This window comes from Elgaria multicarinata, chromosome 13, assembly GCF_023053635.1.
Source record: "Elgaria multicarinata webbii isolate HBS135686 ecotype San Diego chromosome 13, rElgMul1.1.pri, whole genome shotgun sequence".
NCBI classification, from domain to species: Eukaryota; Metazoa; Chordata; class Lepidosauria; order Squamata; family Anguidae; genus Elgaria; species Elgaria multicarinata.
Genome location: NC_086183.1, coordinates 32778297 through 32791991, shown reverse-complemented (window position 1 = coordinate 32791991; position 13695 = coordinate 32778297). Strand labels below are relative to the sequence as shown.

The 13695-nt window shown below is 47.9% G+C and overlaps 1 protein-coding gene across 1 annotated transcript in view; it reads right to left on the bottom strand.

Annotated features, from left to right (window-relative positions):
- The window catches only part of CLIP3 (CAP-Gly domain containing linker protein 3), a 31289-nt gene extending 23659 nt beyond the window's left edge, over nucleotides 1–7630 (bottom strand). The window contains exons 1-2 of the mRNA XM_063140319.1: nucleotides 7566–7630; nucleotides 996–1152 (exon numbers count right to left, since the gene is read on the bottom strand). Of these exons, the coding sequence (XP_062996389.1) occupies nucleotides 996–1131 (136 nt within the window). The 5' untranslated portion in view covers nucleotides 1132–1152; nucleotides 7566–7630. The remainder of the gene's footprint in view (nucleotides 1–995; nucleotides 1153–7565) is intronic.
- Nucleotides 7631–13695: the final 6065 nt, after the last annotated feature.

Here is a 13695-nt window from a genome sequence, read left to right as displayed (position 1 = left end):
CCCAGAGAGCTCCGGCTATTGGGCGGTATAGAAATGTAATAAATAAATAAATAAATAAATAAGTAGGGGAGAGAGACAATTCCTGGAAGGACTGTGCTCAGAGGACACCTGTCCTAGGCTATTTGCCTGTCCATCCATGAAATAGTACAAACACTTTACGTTGACTTGTAAAGTTGGTGACGGTGGACTTTGCACGCCCATTGCACGCCCTTTGCACGGTGGACTTTGCACGCCCACTGGATTAATGGTTGATTTCTTTGTGCTCTGTTTTTGTGGTTGTTCTAATTTGCAGCACAGTTTACAAAATCCGTTCTTACAGTGGGAGCAACTGTGGTATTGATACCGAACAAATAATTGAACATTACGAGATTAATAATTATCGAACCTTTATTAACACAATGTTCATTTTGCTGTGTTTGTTTTTAGCTAATGTTATTTTCTAGAATGTTCAGGACCGTTGTAGAATCTCATAGAAGCTTCCAGACTTTCCTAGAAATACGTTTTCCTCTAACCTCCTAATACACCTCGCTTAAGGAAGAATTCTGAAGGACACAACAGCTTGCAGCTTTTCCTGGGACCCTCGGGCTGGCCCAATTCACTTTTAAAGCCATCCAAAGTGGGGGCGATCACGACATTTTGTGCAAGTGAATCCTACCGAGAAGGGTCTTTTCCCACCACCACTTATCTGACCCTTTCAGCTGGAGTTCACACTGGGTGTTTTACCCAGGAACTTCTGCATGCAAAACGTAGGAAGGCACAAGTTAATTCATTCATCAGTTAAAGCATGCACAGCCCTGAACACTGGGAGAGACATTTCACTGCAGCGCACCACACTCCTGTTTGGCTGTGCCAATCCCAGAGCCTGTGGCTCACTAGCCCCTGGCCCTCTACCTCACCAGAACACCCCCAAACCGGACTGGGAGATTCTCTTCTCATTCCTTCGAGTGCCTGGGCTACTTTTTTTGAAAACCATAGAGAGCACGGAATGGACTCACCATAATCTTTGGGGAGTGGAGCCGGGGCAGAGGGGTGGACGATGGGTTTCTTCCTCCTCTCCAGGACAGGGCTCTGGAATTCCAGGGGCTGATGTTCCTCTTCGGGAGGGGGCTCCACGGAGTCGTCTTTGGTCATGGTTGTCAGAAGTGACTTCCTCTGTGCAAGGAGAAAAAGGAAGAAGGAGTTTGAGCCAAGCTGCAGAATTTGAAATCCCAAGGGATTTGGGCCTATCCCAGATGTAAACACCCACACCCACACACACCCCACCAGCTTCATTACCTTTACCTCTCCACCATGCAAACTTGGTCTTTATGGACCGTTCTCTTTAATGGCATCAAAACAGCTTTAACTGGGTGGCTTTCATGAAGAGGTGGGAAGGTCTTTGTTTATTCAGCAGCGTGAGTCCAGAGAGCGGCTACCTGTCCTACTTTATACTGAGAATCAGAATCATAGAATAGCAGAGTTGGAAGGGGCCTACAAGGCCATCGAGTCCACCCCCCTGCTCAATGCAGGAATCTACCCTAAAGCATCCCTGACAGGTGGTTGTCCAGCTGCCTCTTGAAGGCCTCTAGTGTGGGAGAGCCCACAACCTCCCTAGGTCACTGGTTCCATTGTCGTACTGCTCTAACAGCCAGGAAGTTTTTCCTGATGTCCAGCTGGAATCTGGCTTCCTGTAACTTGAGCCCGTTATTCCGTGTCCTGCACTCTGGGATGATCGGGAAGAGATCCTGGCCCTCCTCTGTGTGACAACCTTTCAAGTCTTTGAAGAGTGCTCTCATGTCTCCCCTCAATCTTCTCTTCTCCAGGCTAAACATGCTCAGTTCTTTCAGTCTCTCTTCATAGGGCTTTGTTTCCAGACCCCTGATCATCCTGGTTGCCCTCCTCTGAACACGCTCCAGCTTGTCTGCATCTTTTCCATTTGACTTTTCCATTTGAAGGTGTCCTCTCATTGAAGGACTGCCCGGTCCAAGTCCGGTTTAATAGTAAAGAAGGGGGGAAAGCTAGGGGAGCATGGGCCTTGAAGTTGCCAATCCACACAGTTAGCCCCTAAGCAGCAGACCAAGTAGCAGGCACATAGGCCACCTGGTCACAGCTTCCCCCACTTTCATGAAATATATTTCTATCTAAATTATAGTAATTCTTTCTAAAGTTGCATCTATACCAATGGAGGCTGGTGGCTCCGATGTCAGTGGGGCAGTGAATCTGCTCCGGGTTTCAGACAGAACCCGTCAGAACTCTAAAGGAGTTATCCAAGGTGAGTGGATTCACTGCCCCACTGACATTCATTTATTTATTGTTTATTTATTATTTCATTTCTATACCGCCCAATAGCCGAAGCTCTCTGGGCGGTTCACAAAAATTAAAACCATGAACAGCATAATAAAACAACCAACAATTTAAAAACCCAAATACAAAATACAATATAAAAAGCACTGACATCAAAGCCACCAGCCTTCCCTGGTCTATATTTATCAATTAGCATTTGCAAATGTTATGGAAATTGATTTTTCGGGGGGGGGGGTGTTGGTTAGTGATGCATTTCCTTTTTTCTTCTTCCTTTTATATATTTGTAAGTGGCTACCTTAAACAGGTATGCCTTATGGGCCAGCATTTGGCCATTCCTGAGGACATAAGGACCCAGAACATCGCCTGCCCCTTATTCCTGAAGTCTCACAGCAAAGCAGAACTGGGGGGGGGGGGGAATACTATTGTCATCTAAAGCCGCAAAGAGTCCTGTGACATCTTAAAGACTGTCACTTTTATTGTGGGCTAAGCTTTCATTGACTAAGGCTGCAATCTTGTACTACTCGCTAGCCTTTTCCAAACCCTAGGCCCAGCAGATATTTTGCACTAGAACTCCCATTATCCCCAAGCTGGCTATGTAGTCCCACACTTCATCACAGAATCATAGAATAGCAGAGTTGGAAGGGGCCTACAAGGCCATCGAGTCCAACCCCCTGCTCAAGGCAGGAATCCACCCTAAAGCATCCCTGACAGGTGGTTGTCCAGCTGCCTCTTGAAGGCCTCTAGTGTGGGAGAGCCCACAACCTCCCTAGGTAGCTGATTCCATTGTCGCACTGCTCTAACAGTCAGGAAGTTTTTCCTGATGTCCAGCCGGAATCTGGCTTCCTTTAACTTGAGCCCGTTATTCCGTGTCCTGCACTCTGGGAGGATCAAGAAGAGATCCTGGCCCTCCTCTGTGTGACAACCTTTTAAGTATTTGAAGAGTGCTCTCATGTCTCCCCTCAATCTTCTCTTCTCCAGGCTAAACATGCCCAGTTCTTTCAGTCTCTCTTCATAGGGCTTTGTTTCTAGACCTCTGATCATCCTGGTTGCCCTCTTCTGAACACGCTCCAGCTTGTCTGCGTCCTTCTTGAATTGTGGAGCCCAGAACTGGACACAATACTCTAGATGAGGCCTAACCAGGGCCGAATAGAGAGGAACCAGTACCTCACGTGATTTGGAAGCTATACTTCTATTAATGCAGCCCAAAATACTTCATGTAGAGCCCCAGTTTGAGGAAGGCTGCAGTATACACATACCTGGGAGAAAGCCCCGTTGAACACAACGAGACTTATTTATTTTATATTAATACTTATGTACCGCTTAAAGCACAATGCTATGCAAGGTTAGACAGAAAGATGGCCTACAACTCCCACGTTGGACTTATTTCTGATTAACCATGCATAAAAGGGGGCTCCTGCCGTTTTAAAAACAGAGAATTTAGTAAAATACATGTTCTTCTCTCTGCAGCACTATAATGAGATGATGATGATGATGATGATGATGATGATGATGATGATGATGATAATAATAATAATAATAATAATAATAATAATAATAAGCATCTTGAAAGAGGTTTACCCTTAAAGGAAGCCTAAAAAGAATTTGATATAAATACACCACAACCAACAACAATATAATTCTGCCCAAAATGTACTAAATGCTGTACACAGATTAAAAACTAGATGGTTGCTGCCTGTAGGCTTCAAATCTCTAAGGGGTCAAAGGATTTGGCCACCCTTAACTATACCTATAAAATGATATTCATCAAGAAAGATACAGATACAAGATGACCCCCCTTTACTCCAAGTTGTTCTGGATATACTACAGCCATGGAGATAGATGCACAGTTACAAGATGGGGGATACTTGGCTCAGCAATACTACAAACGAGAAGGATCTTGGAATGGTTGTAGATCACAAGCTGAATATGAGCCAACAGTGCGATATGGCTGCAAGAAAGGCAAATGCTGTTTTGGGCTGCATTAATAGAAGTATAGCTTCCAAATCGCGTGAGGTACTGGTTCCTCTCTATTCGGCCCTGGTTAGGCCTCATCTAGAGTACTGAGTCCAGTTCTGGGCTCCACAATTCAAGAAGGATGCAGACAAGCTGGAGCGTGTTCAGAGGAGGGCAACCAGGATGATCAGGGGTCTGGAAACAAAGCCCTATGAAGAGAGACTGAAAGAACTGGGCATGTTTAGCCTGGAGAAGAGAAGATTGAGGGGAGACAGGATAGCACTCTTCAAATACTTAAAAGGTTGTCACATAGAGGAGGGCCAGGATCTCATCTCGATCCTCCCAGAGTGCAAGACACAGAATAACAGGCTCAAGTTACAGGAAGCCAGATTCCAGCTGGACATCAGGAAAAACGTCCTGACTGTTAGAGCAGTATGACAATGGAATCCGTTACCGAGGGAGGTTGTGGGCTCTCCCACAGTAGAGACCTTCAAGAGGCAGCTGGACAACCCTCTGTCAGGGATGCTTTAGGGTGGATTTCTGCATTGAGCGGGGGGTTGGACTCGATGGCCTTGTAGGCCCCTTCCAACTCTGCTATTCTATGATTCTATGATTCTGTGAACTCCCATCAGGAAACATAGTTCTGCAAGGGGACTTTGGGAATCTCCCTTGACTCTCTTGCAGCACAACTGCTCTTGTTTCCGTTGGAATGGCAAGTAAGAGCTGACATTTAAAAACTCAAATGTATCTGTCTTATGAACATGTACACAGAGGTAAAAACAGGAACAATTATTCTTTTCCACAATGAGATGTAGGGATCAATGGATGGGATGGGAAATATTACGGATTGTTTTAGCCCTGAGGATAAAAACTGTAGCTTTAACAGTTTATAGAACTGGGCATTTTGGCTGGGTGCTTACATACCTTCTGAGATTTCACAGATTAAAACAGGGACGCTCTTGGGCATTTTCAAATATATGAACATAAGAACATAAGAAATACCATTCTGAATGTGACCAAAGGTCCATCTAGTCCAGCACTCTGTTCACACAGTGGCCAACCAGTCATCAGCCAGGGATGAACAAACAAGACATGGTGCAACAGTACCCTCCCACCCATGTTCCCCAGCAACTGGTGCACACAGGCTTACTGCCTCAAATACTGGAGATAGCACACGACCATCAGGGCTAGTAGCCATGGTTAGCCTTCGCCTCCACGAATTGATCCAACCCCCTTTTAAAGACATCCAAATTGGTGGCCATCACTGCATCTTGTGGTAGTGAGTTCCAAAATTTAACTCTGCACTGTGTGAAGAAGTCCTTCCTTTGATTTGTCCTGGATCTCCCACTCATCAGCTTCATGGGATATGGCCCCGCCGGGTTCTAGTATTTTGGGAGATACTTCACACACTTCCCTCCACTATTCCATCTCTCTACCTGCTGCTTGTTTCATCCATTTATTCTTCAATAGCCCTGACCACCACTAAAGCAAGATGTGTAACTAAGCTCACCATAACGGTTTCCTTTTTAAAAACAAAACAAAATAAAAACCCTTAAGAATATTTCTGTGCCGCATCTAATTGCACAAGAGATAGCCATAACACACTTAGGGAGCAAACCTCTTTGGAGACTGTGGGGCCGCCTCCGGTACACAGCGTTGCACGGTCAGACACCTTCAGGAATGTGTAGTGCGTCCTTCCCCAACCTTGTGCCCTCCAGATTCTTAGAATCATAGAATAGCAGAGTTGGAAGGGTCCTACAAGGCCATCGAGTCCAACCCCCTGCTTAATGCAGGAATCCGCCCTAAAGCATCCCTGACAGATGGTTGTCCAGCCGCCTCTTGAAGGCCTCTAGTGTGGGAGAGCCCACAACCTCCCTCGGTAACTGATTCCACTGTCGTACTGCTCTAACAGTCAGGACGTTTTTCCTGATGTCCAGCTGGAATCTGGTTTCCTTTAACTTGAGCCCGTTATTCCGTGTCCTGCACTCTGGGAGGATCGAGAAGAGATCCTGGCCGTCCCCTGTGTGACAACCTTTCAAGGACTTGAAGAGTGCTATCATGTCTCCCCTCCATCTTCTCTTCTCCAGGCTAAACATGCCCAGTTCTTTCAGCCTCTCTTCACAGGGTTTTGTTTCCAGACCCCTGATCATCCTGGTTGCCCTCCTCTGAACACGCTCTTGTACTACAACTCCCAGAATCCTCCAACCAGTGTGCTAGGAGTTGTAGTCCAACACATCAGGAGGGCTCCAGGTCGGAGAAGGCTGCTTTAGCGTCTTGATAAGTCATGGTTTTAATTTTTGTGAACCGCCCAGAGAGCTTCGGCTACTGGGCGGTATAAAAATGTAATAAATCAATAAATAATGTGGGGTGAGGGTCAGAAGGGAGGCCATGCATTAGCACTTTGCTTTTGGACAAGGAAATGTCAGGGCTGGGATTTGGAGAAAAAGCTAAGCACAAGGTCTCTTGGCCTCATGGGTGAAGCCAGAACTAAAAGGCAGCGTAGGAAATACCCGGGAAGAGAGGGCGGCACATTTATGAAAAACGTGCGGATATTTGCGAGGGGGGAGATGCTAGCAGAGGGCAGGGTGCCGTTTTCAAGATTTGGGGATGGATGGCCGTGAGAAAGGAAGAGGGGGAAGAATGGGGTGGGCTGGAGGGATTTGGGGGGGGTCTCCACTGATGATGGTGGGAAACAGGGGTAGGGTGCGGGGGGGGGAAACAGGGATGACAACGACAACGACAACAACATTGTTGTGGTGGGAATGGGGGATTGTGGCTCTTCTGGCGGTTCTAGACACAAATCGGGGTGTTGTTGATCCCGGAGAGGGCTGTGGGAATATGGCAGGTAGCGGGGGGGGGGGGGGAGAGGCGGGATTTGATAATGGCCGAGAAGGGATGCTGTGGGGTGCCGCAGGTGAGCAGAGGTGGGCAAACGCAAGCTGAGCAGGGGGTACAGGTGGGGTGTGGCAGCTTTTGGTTCGAGATGGGGTTCAGGTGTGGGGGCCAGTGGGGGTTGGACGCAGTTGGGCAGAGCACAGGGCTGTGGGGTGTGTGTGGGGGGGAGAAGGATATGGAGGGAGCAGGCTATGGGTTGGAGGGGAGGGGTGGGGGTTGTTGCGCGGTGGGGCGATTGCATGGAGCAGGGGAGGGTTTGGCTGGGCATCCTTGAAGGTCTTCTTGGGGGAAAGGATGGAGGCCTTAGGGGAGGGGCTGAGCCTGGCTAGGGCCCCAGAGAGTCGTGTGTGTGTGTGTCCCCCCTCCCCGGGGTGGAGGCTGGTGGCTTCCCCTGCCCCCCCCCCGCCTCCCCGTGGGGCTGGATGGGGCATCACCTACCGCGGGAGGCGAAGGGCTCCTCTTCTGCTGCGCTCCTGCCGCCTGGCTGCTGGGGATGGATGGATGGGCAGAGCGGAATGGAGGCGGCTCAGTGGCAGCAGCGCTCATGCGCCGCCCGCAGCATCAGCACCACCGCCAGCAGCCGCCTGATGCTCATCCCGCCTCCTGAGCGTTGGGAGGGGGCGAGAGGGAAGGGAAGGGGGCGGGAGAGAGACAGTGCCACGGGCCTGGCTCAGATCCCTTCTTCGCTAGCAGAGCCCCATAGAAACCAGCTTCAGCCCCCCACCCCACCCCCACTCCCACTTGCAGCGGGGGGGGGGGCACAGCACTGGTCTACTTCGCGGGGTTGTTGTAAGGATACGCGCAACAATGCGCGAGAAGACTTTTGTGCTCTCCAAATCGGCTTCTGTAGCCAATTTCTGTAGCTCATCATCAACTAATAAATTTAGTATTATTATTAATTATTATTATTATTATTTTAACAGTCTAGAAATAAATTTTAACTTGGTGTTTTAAATTTGTAATTTTGCATTGCTGCTGTTTTTATCTGTTTGAGCTTTTATATTGCATTTTATGTTACGGTTTTGTACTGTTGTTTTATACCTTGAATGATTTTAATTTCTGCGAACCGCCCAGAGAGCTTCGGCTAGTGGGCGGTATAAAAATGTAACAAATAAATAAAATGAAAAATAAATCTAGTATGGATTTGTATACCCCTTTCCACAAAGCTATAAAAATGTTTACCGTGCACATCAGCTTTCCAGATGTGTTGTACTGCAGCGCCCATCATCCCCAGCCAGCATGACCATGTACAGCGATTTCCAGAGGGGTAGCCGTGTTACATCTGTCTCAGCAAAAACAAGGAAGAGTCTTTTGTGGTGCCTCTTTAAAAGACTACCTAATGGATGCAAGCTTTTTGGGGGGGCTGCAGCCCACTTCATCAGATGCATGAAGATTTATCCTGAGTTACAAGTATATGTAACACAGATATTATTATTATTTATTTATTTACATTTATTTATTGCACTTATATACCACTCCCATAGCCAGGGCTCTCTGGGTGGTTTAGAGAAATTCTAAAATTAAGATAAAAACGAGTATACAAAATTTAAAATTCTAAAACACAGAACATACACACATAAAGCATTAAACACCGTTAAAAAACTAAACATGTGGGTGATTAAGATGTGCAGCCATATGCCTGGGCAAAGAGGAAAGTCTTAACATGGCCCTAGAAAGATAGCAGTGTTGGTGCCAAGCGAGCCTCGTCAGGGAGATCGTTCCATAGTCTGGGGGGCCACCACCGTAAAGGCCCTGTCCCTCGTTGCCACACTCCAAGCCTCTCTCGGAGTAGGCACCCGGAGGAGGACCTTAGATGTTGAACGTAGTGACCGGGTATGTTCCATCAGGTATTGTGGTCCCAAGCCGTGTAAGGCTTTATAGGTCAAAACCAGCACCTTGAATTGGGCTCGGAAACATACAGGCAGCCAGTGCAAGCAGACCAGAGCAGGTGTTATATGGTCGAACCTTCTGGTTCCCGAAATCAATCTGGCCGCTGCATTTTGCAAATTATTATTATTATTATTATTATTATTATTATTATTATTATTATTGGTGTGGGGGAGAATTGTAAACAGTGAGATCAGAGTTTTAATATTGTATGTGAATCGCTAGATTTTTTAATATTAAGTGATATATAAATATTATTAATAAATAATTAATAATATAATAATATAAATAATAATATACATAAAAGGACTCCAAGAAGGGATCAGACCCAAGCCTGTGGGGAGCTGTTCTCGCTACAAGGATTGCCCAAAGACGAAGGCGGCGGCAGAATTCTGGCTTAGACGGATCCACCTCTTAGAAGTTAACAGGAAGAACATACCTTTAGCCAACATTCCCCAGACCCCCAAAGCACTTTCAGCTGTTTTGTCCAGCTGTTTAGACCTTTTATTTGCTGCCTTCATTCCCTTTGATTTTTACGGCTATTCTCTTGTTTGAGGTGGTTCCTTCTGTTCTTATATCTTTTGACTGGCTGGCTTGTTTTTGTTTAATGAATGGATACAGCCTTACCAAACATGGCCCCACCTGGATGTGCTGCAACTCCCATAATTCCCAGTGAGTCAATGGCCATGCTGCCTGGGAATGATAAGAGTTGCAGTCCAAAACATCTGGACTGTACCAGGTTGGGGAAGGCTGACATTCAAGAGGCAGCTGGATAACCATCTGTCAGGGATGCTGTAGGGTGGATTCCTGCATTGAGCAGGGGGTTGGACTCGATGGCCTTATAGGCCCCTTCCAACTCTGCTTTTCTATGATTCTATGAATGCCGGGTTACCCTTTGACAAGATATGGTGAGTTATAAACGTGTGTGTGTGTGTGTGTGTGTGTGTGTGTGTGTGTGTGTGTGTGTGTGTGTGTGTTCAGTTGTCCTGAAAATCTTCCCAGATTCAATCCTGGCCACTGCAATAAAAATGTTCTTCAGTAGCAGGGGATGGAAGAGGCTTCTGGCTGAGATCTTGGGAGAGTTGCAGTCACTAGAAGTGACTTGGATGGTGGCTTGACTCAAGAGAAAACCTCTTATATTGATGGAGGCAGAACTCAGTGGTGGAGCACATACTTTGTAAGGCAGAAGGCTCCCGCTCTGACTGCTGGAATCTTCACTTCAAGGGTCTTTGGTACCGGATGCTAGGATAGAGCCTTGTCACACACTATGGAGGGATGTTGCCAGTCAAGAGGTGACAGTATTGAGATGGACCACTGGTTGAATATCTTTGTTTCTTAGCCATTGCTGCAAGGTGGTCTTGAGTTCTGTCTTTTTGAGAGAAGGGCATTTTTTCTGCTTTTTCGAAATCACTCAACATTTTATAAAACTATGGCCCCGTTCAGAAGACACCTTAAACCAGCCTTCCTCAACCTGGGGCGCTCCAGATGTGTTGGACTACAACTCCCAGAATGCCCCAGCCAGCTGGCTGGGGCATTCTGGGAGATGCAGTCCAACACATCTGAAGCGCCCCAGGTTGAGGAAGGCTGCCTTAAACCATGGCTTTAACCATGGTGAATAAGGCTTTTTGCTTTATTCACCATGGTTAAAGCCGTGGTTTAATGTGTCTTCTGAACACAGCCTGGCTTTCTGGCATAACCACCGTGGTTAAAGCCATGGTTTAAGGTGTCTTTTGAACGGGGCCACTAAAGCTCCATTTAACCCATAAGCCCTTATGGGTTAAATGGGTCTTGATAGCTTTTGGGGGCAGGCGGAAGCACACTGGACAGTAAGTAATAGCCAGTAAAAGCTGATCGAAGAAAAGGATCCACTCACAAAAAGCACATGATCCTGCCCTGCTGCTGGTTTCAATTCCCGCTCCGCGTCCTCAGCTTTACTACAAGGCCTTTTGGGATCCAAATTTTAATTAATAATGGAAATGACGGCAGTAGCTTGCACAGCCAACGCTTTGGGAAGAGAGGCAAGAGCCGGATTGTAGCTGCTTAGTGTCTAAAACTGAAGGAAGAGGAGAACTGCTGATTGGAAATGAGAGTGGCCGCTGTGATGCTCCTCTCAATACGGAACGAGGGAGGAGATTTTTCCAGGAATTCAGCTGGCAAAACCGCAGGGCGCAGGGGAGAAGGAGCCATTACATTACAAACAAATCAACTTCAGACGGTTCTACTCCGACCTGTTTCCCCACCCCCGCTGAAACTCTTGATGCGTGTCATATATAAAATGGTGCGCTGATAATTCGTGTGGGGATGCCATGAAGAATGGATGGAAGAGCTAGGAACAGGCGGTCATTCGGGGATTAGGCTCATAGGCGTACGCAAGGGGTGTGCCGGGTGTGCCCAGGCACACCCTAATATCTCAAGCAATAAGCACCGAATTGAGGGGGCCATTGAGTAGGAATCCAGAGGGGGATCCAGATACAGTGAGAACAGTCCTCTGACTGCTCCACTGCTCCTGAAGTGCGCGATTGCTCCTGGCAGCAGGAGCAAAGAGGACCCACTCTGCTGGAAGCCTCTTTGCTAGGAGCCACGCTTCAAAGAGGCCAGTGCTGAGGCTTGAGGAGTAGGGCTGTGCTCCACTTCGCTTCGGAGCGTAGAAGCAATAGCGAGGCAGCCTGATTCGCCTCTGACAAAGGAGGAGACGAAGCGGGTCGGGGGGGCTGCGGATCGAGGCGAAGAGAATCGAGACCAAGCAGATCCTTCGCCTTGATCCAGAGCTCTGAAAAAAAGGTAAGTGGGGGCTTACCTGGCACTGCCACAGACCGTGTGGCGACGGCGGCAGAGCCAGGTAAGGGGGCAGAGGGGAGGGGGACTTACCTGCCTCTGTCGCTGTCCGGCAAGGGCTTCACCTGAGGCTGAGGCTCAAACCAGAAGACCAGGCCGCAACCGCAGCCTGCCCTTCTGCTTTGAGCCTCGGCCTCAGGTGAAGCCGCTGCTGGAACGTGACGGATGCAGGTAAGGGGGGAGGAGGGCATTACCTGGCGCCGGCACCGCAGTCCGTGCGGCAACGGCAACGGAGCCAGGTAAGGGGGCAGGGTCTTACCTGAGTCTGTCGCGTTCCGGCAGCGGCTTCATCTGAGCCCAGGGACTCAAACTGGAAGACCAGGCCACTGCAGCCTAGTCTTCCTGTTTGAGTCTTCGGGCTCAGTTGAAGCAGCTGCCGGACTGCGACGGAGCCAGGTAAGTGGGGAGGAGGAAGGGGGGCCTTACCTGGCGCCACCGCCGCTGCAGAGCTCAAATTCAGAGCTCCGCAGCAGAGCGGACCATAGGTGGATCGACACGGGGCGGAGCGGACCCGATCCGAAAGTTGCAGATCGGGTGCAGATCGGATTGGGGGGCTCTGTGCACAGCCCTACTGAGGAGCATCTTCTCTGCCCCCTGCCCACTTGCAATGGTCCTCCCGCGGTTAGGCAAGCTGAACACAGAGTAGGGCATCAGTGTCTACAGTGCTTAATAAATAAATGAATTAAAAATGTCCTTTATGATTGAGTAAACGATTGCTTTAAACAAATACAATTCCTTGAGTGCACACCCTAACGAAATGTGCTGCGCGCACCTGTGATCAGGCTGACATTAACAGCTGCACCATGAAAGGCGATCAATGTAAGAGAAGACCAGCAATGCCAAACTTGCCTAAGACGGGTTCCTTGGTTGCAGGGTGTGTGCACGAACATGAGCCTAAGCAAAACCATCGCTGTCCACTCGCATTTTATGGAGAGAGTGGAGAAACAGGCAACTTTTGGCCAGGATGTCTTCTCGATCCTCTCAGAGTGCAGGACACGGAATAACGGGCTCAAGTTAAAGGAAGCCAGATTCCGGCTGGACATCAGGAAAAACTTCCTGACTGTTAGAGCAGTACGACAATGGAATCAGTGACCTAGGGAGGTTGTGGGCTCTCCCACACTCGAGGCATTCAAGAGGCAGCTGGACAAGCATCTGTCAGGGATGCTTTAGGGTGGATTCCTGCATTGAGCAGGGGGTTGGACTCGATGGCCTTGTAGGCTCCTTCCAACTCTGTGATTCTATGATTCTATGACTCTATGAGTCATAGACTCACATTGATATCTGTCTAGAAATTCCTTTGCTCAACCCGGGGCACCTTAAGGACATTTAGAGTGCCCTAGGAAGTTGAAATGTTCTCCCACTGGTTTATGAATATTGACATCCCTGGTGTCAACAAAACCATTCATCACAACATTCAAACTCGTATTTCCTGTAGTATTTTTAATCCTGCTATTTATGTTAGTTGATTCACCATATCACTCAGCCTCTGTGAATGGCAACTGAAGGTAATAACCCTTAATTGCACCTTTTGCAATCCCAATTCCCTCTATCAACAGTTTACTTCTCTCCCCAACCTCCGATCATGTCTGTAGAATAAATCTTTTATTAATTATTATTATAGATAATTTAGGTGGCTACTAGGAGGAGGGCCTTCTCCGCTGTGGCACCCCGGTTGTGGAATGAGCTCCCCAGAGAGGTCCGCCTGGCGCCTACACTTTACTCCTTTCGTCGCCAGCTGAAGACCTTTTTATTCCCTCAGTATTTTAACACTTAATTTTAACTTAAATTTAAATTTTACAGTTCTAACTCTGTATTTTAATCTTATATCAATTTTGCTGCGTG